Below are 4,088 nucleotides of genomic sequence, written 5' to 3' on the forward strand. Positions count from 1 at the left end.
GCAAGTTAGGGATAGACGAATTTTTAAGGCTGTAAGTTCTTGGCCAATATGTAAAACTGCTTCCTCAAGGGCATCAACTTTAGCTTCTAACTTTCTATCTATTGCTTCCTGGGTTGCTAAAGCCAAGGATACATTTTTTGATAAATCATTTGCATATTGTGCTGTTTGTACTTCTTTTACTAAAGTATATGTTGCAACAGTAAAAGAACTCAGTATTCCTATCAAGGCGGAAATTCCCAAAATCAAAGTAGCCACAAATCTTTTTGGCCTTATGAGTTCTCCAACCTGTCTTACAATTTCCGCCCCTATATCTGTATACCAAGATTCATTAGGCGTTACTGGCAGCATTATATAAGCTGGTCTTTTTAACACCATTATAATTGAAACATTTATTTCAGGAGTAATGCAAGTGGTTAACATGCATTGCTGACAAGTAATATAAAACCTCATATTATATTGCATAATCTGTAATTTTTCACTATCATTAGAAAGCAACAGGGAATACGGAGATGATACACAGGTTTGAATATAGTACTCTTCCACATGGGTAGTAGCTCTAACTAGTGTTATTTTATGAGTGGTTAAGGGCAATCTCCATAACTGAGATTGATAATAGGTTTTATTTTCATGAACAAAAGTATAAATAGGAGCCACCCATCCATGATTATTCCATCTATTTACCTTCAATGGACGGGGAATATAGGAGTCATTCCATGGATATCTCAAAGCACTTTTTAAATATTGTCTATAATCTTCTTCAGGATTTTGAATACTCCAATCTGAAATATAATATTTAGTTCCAGGAATGGATATTTTATTTTCTTTATTATACATACAATATATCCATGAAGGATATCCAGTTTTAATATCTTTCCAAATCCATTCATCTGTAGCTTTCCCTGCAGCCTCATCACAATCATCATATCTAGGAGGATGAACATCTTTAGCTGGATATTTATTAACATAAACTTGATTTTGTCCTACAACTTTTCCTAACAATGACCATAGATATCTTGTGGTTTTATCTCTTCCTACTGGCTCTTTAGGGGAGTCTGTCAAGAATCCTGCATCAACTACTGACAAACACCCATTCTTTGTTTGACTATTTCCTATTGACCCTGAGCCAAGAAAAAAGCATATTGGAGGAAAGTCAGTCTGACCTGTAAATGAGTAATTAAAATTGATTACAAATTGTTTATAGCCCTGCATTCCTCGAATGCCATCGGTCAATTCAGGAAATGAGGAAGTTACTGGAATAATAGAATCTCTCCAAGTACATGCATGTAAGATAGGAGGATCTGGAAAGTAAGCCCAATACGTACCATTGGCACTTACCTGAACCGAAAGCAAGCTAAGCATAGCCACAAAAAAATTAGCAGTCGTCAAAGGCAATCCTTGAGCATTCACAGCATTTTCAGCATTCAGGCAAAGCCTTTTAATTGCCCCCCAAGTTATTGGAGGCGCTTCAATGGTGGAGACTGCATACCTTCTTTTTCGTGAACAAGAAAGTAATAAAGGCTTTTTCTCCGAAGTTTCCGGAGGAGTTTGTACCTCTTTATCACAAAATGACTTAAGGGACAGTTGTTTCATCGGGGGAACTAGCATCGCAGCCACAAGACTGTCTGGTTTCACTTTCTGTGGATGCGGCTCCGCCATCTCGGCAATGGTAGTAATAACAGCTGTGCTATTCTTTGTCCCACATAAATTTGCTGTGTCTTATTAGAGGGAGCCACCATTATGTGAATTTCTCCTGTATAGTCAGAGTCAATTACTCCAGGCAAAACTGTTAAACCAGATAAGGAAGTTGAACTCCTACCAATAATTAAACCCATTACTCCTGGGGGTAATGGACCTTTAATCCCAGTTGGTATTTTTATGACTGGAGAGTCAGGAGTTAGTATTGTTGCGGAGGTGGCACAGAGGTCCAATCCTGCGCTGCCTGGGGTGGCCCTGAACAATTTATCAATTCCCCTGAGGGAAGAAAGGGATTGAGCGTCTGGTGAATTGCCCCTATTGTTTGTTGGGCCCGGGGTTGGGCCCGAAGTAAGTTTCCCGAATTAGTTCCAGCAGGTGTATCTGGAAAAACAGGTGTAGGATACATTGGCATCTGAGCTCCAGCCTGAGGCACTGTAGAAACCCCATTAAGGGGAAGAATGTGTCCGTCCTTGTGATATTTACTCCTACACAATTTAGTCCAATGATTTCCTTTCCCACATCTTTGGCAAGGAGTCTTTGGGACCCCAACATTACCAGAAGGTATCATTCTAACAGGACCTGCTGGAGGCGCATTTTTATTAGGACATTCCCTACTGAAATGGCCGGCGCCTCCACAAGCAAAACAATTATTTCCCTTTGGCCCCTTAGGGTTTTTTGTTTTCTGAACCATATTCATCATGCATTGAGGAAGCGTTTCTCCCTTTGGGGCAGCTGCCAAGGCAATCCCTTGCATATAGGAGGGTCCCACGTCAGAACATTGTTTAATAAAATCTGAAATGCTTCCAGTTTTTCTGATTGACCGAATCAAGTTCTGACAAACAGGGTTTGCATTTTCAAAGGCTAATTGTTTAGCTAGTATGTTAGCTGCATCCTCATCAGTTATCACTCTTTTTATCTCTGTTAACAACCGAGAAACAAAATCCTCATATGCCTCCTCAGGTTTTTGTCTTAAATCTGTTAAGGTGGAGGCTTTTCCTGGAGTCAAAGGCAAAGACTTCCAGGCATTTACTGCGCACGTAGTTACCTGCCATAAGGCCTCTTTTCCCATATGCATTTGTTGTTGGGCTGTATCATATTCTCCCTGGCCTAATAGCATATCTTTAGTAATGTTAAACTTATCCCTCTTCTTATTTAAGGCATGTTCTTTATTCACCTGTTCCTCATATTCTGTTTTCCAAAGCAGATATTGCCCTCCTGATAAACAGGCTTTTGTAACTTGAGTCCAGTCATATGGAGTCATCCATCTATTTGCTAAGGCATCTATAAGAGTCATGGTATAAGGTGCCAGTGGTCCATAATCTATACAGGCCTTTTTAAGTTCTTTTAAAAGTTTTAGAGGCAAGGGATCCCAATATACATCATCATCAAAACCACCCTCAAAAATGACTGGAAAACAGGCCGCAAAAGCATAATCATCATCCTCACCGTTTATTCTCCTATGTCTTTTATGTTCGCCTTGACCTTTATTAAAAGGTGGCGGAGGTGGCAAACCTCCGACATTTGAAATTCGGCTTCTTGACCCTTTTAGAGGAAAAAGTGAAGCTGGTGGTGCGGTCGGTAAACGACCCAAGGGACGCATGTCATGTAAATTAGGTCTATTTTTCTTAGTTTCTTGCATTGAAAAAGCACCAGGGGGTTCGTACTTCCTTCTTTCATAATCATATGCAGCAGCATCTAAATCATCCTGATCTGCAGGAGGCAATTCATCATCAAAAGGAGGACTTTTTAACAAATTAGAGTTTTTATCAGTAGGTGACTCATCTTCCTCCTCTGAGTCATTATCATTAAGGTTACAGTCTTTTAAAGCAGCAGCCAAAACCTCAGTTTCTTTTGACGGTTTTGGGGAAAGTAACGGAGTACATTTATCCATTACTTCTGCGGGATATTTATATGGGTTCTTCTGACCTTCAGGCAAGGGGGCAATGCTCTCTCTAATAAGGTTCCATAAAGTAAAAGTATCTACTGGGACCTTCTCAGGTCCAAAATGACTGTAATATACTTGCAAAGTTTGCCCCACCTTTTGCCATGTTTCTATATTAACTGTTCCCTGTTCTGGAAACCATGGGCATTGTTCCTGTACAAACTGAAAAAACTGAGTTAATTGCTTGTTAGTTACTTTAATTCCTCTTCCATTTATCATATGTTTAACTATATCAATAAACAAGAGCCTCTCCTTGGACTCAGCGTGTCCCATCTTGACACCGTCTTACTCACCTTCCTAACCAGTATTCCTAACTGGGGGTCCGCGGCACCCTACGGTGAGACTCCTATCCGTCCGAAAAAGAAATAATACTTACCCCTCCGGGTCCCTGTTCGGGCGCCACTTGCCGGGGACCAGCCCCAGCTGAACAGGATTCACCCAAAGGAGAAGA

At 40.4% G+C, this 4,088-nt stretch overlaps 1 protein-coding gene across 1 annotated transcript; it reads right to left on the reverse strand.

The window, feature by feature from the left end:
* Nucleotides 1–1,894: 1,894 nt before the first annotated feature.
* LOC113617134 (endogenous retrovirus group K member 5 Gag polyprotein-like) lies at nt 1,895–3,910 on the reverse strand. Its single transcript, XM_027100415.1, has one exon. It carries the CDS (start codon nt 3,908–3,910, stop codon nt 1,895–1,897), a length of 2,016 nt encoding a protein of 671 aa, XP_026956216.1.
* Nucleotides 3,911–4,088: the final 178 nt, after the last annotated feature.

This window comes from Aethalodelphis obliquidens, unplaced genomic scaffold (assembly GCF_003676395.1).
Source record: "Aethalodelphis obliquidens isolate GAN/ISIS:26980383/991018 unplaced genomic scaffold, ASM367639v1 scaffold1976, whole genome shotgun sequence".
In the NCBI taxonomy this organism is placed as follows: domain Eukaryota; kingdom Metazoa; phylum Chordata; class Mammalia; order Artiodactyla; family Delphinidae; genus Aethalodelphis; species Aethalodelphis obliquidens.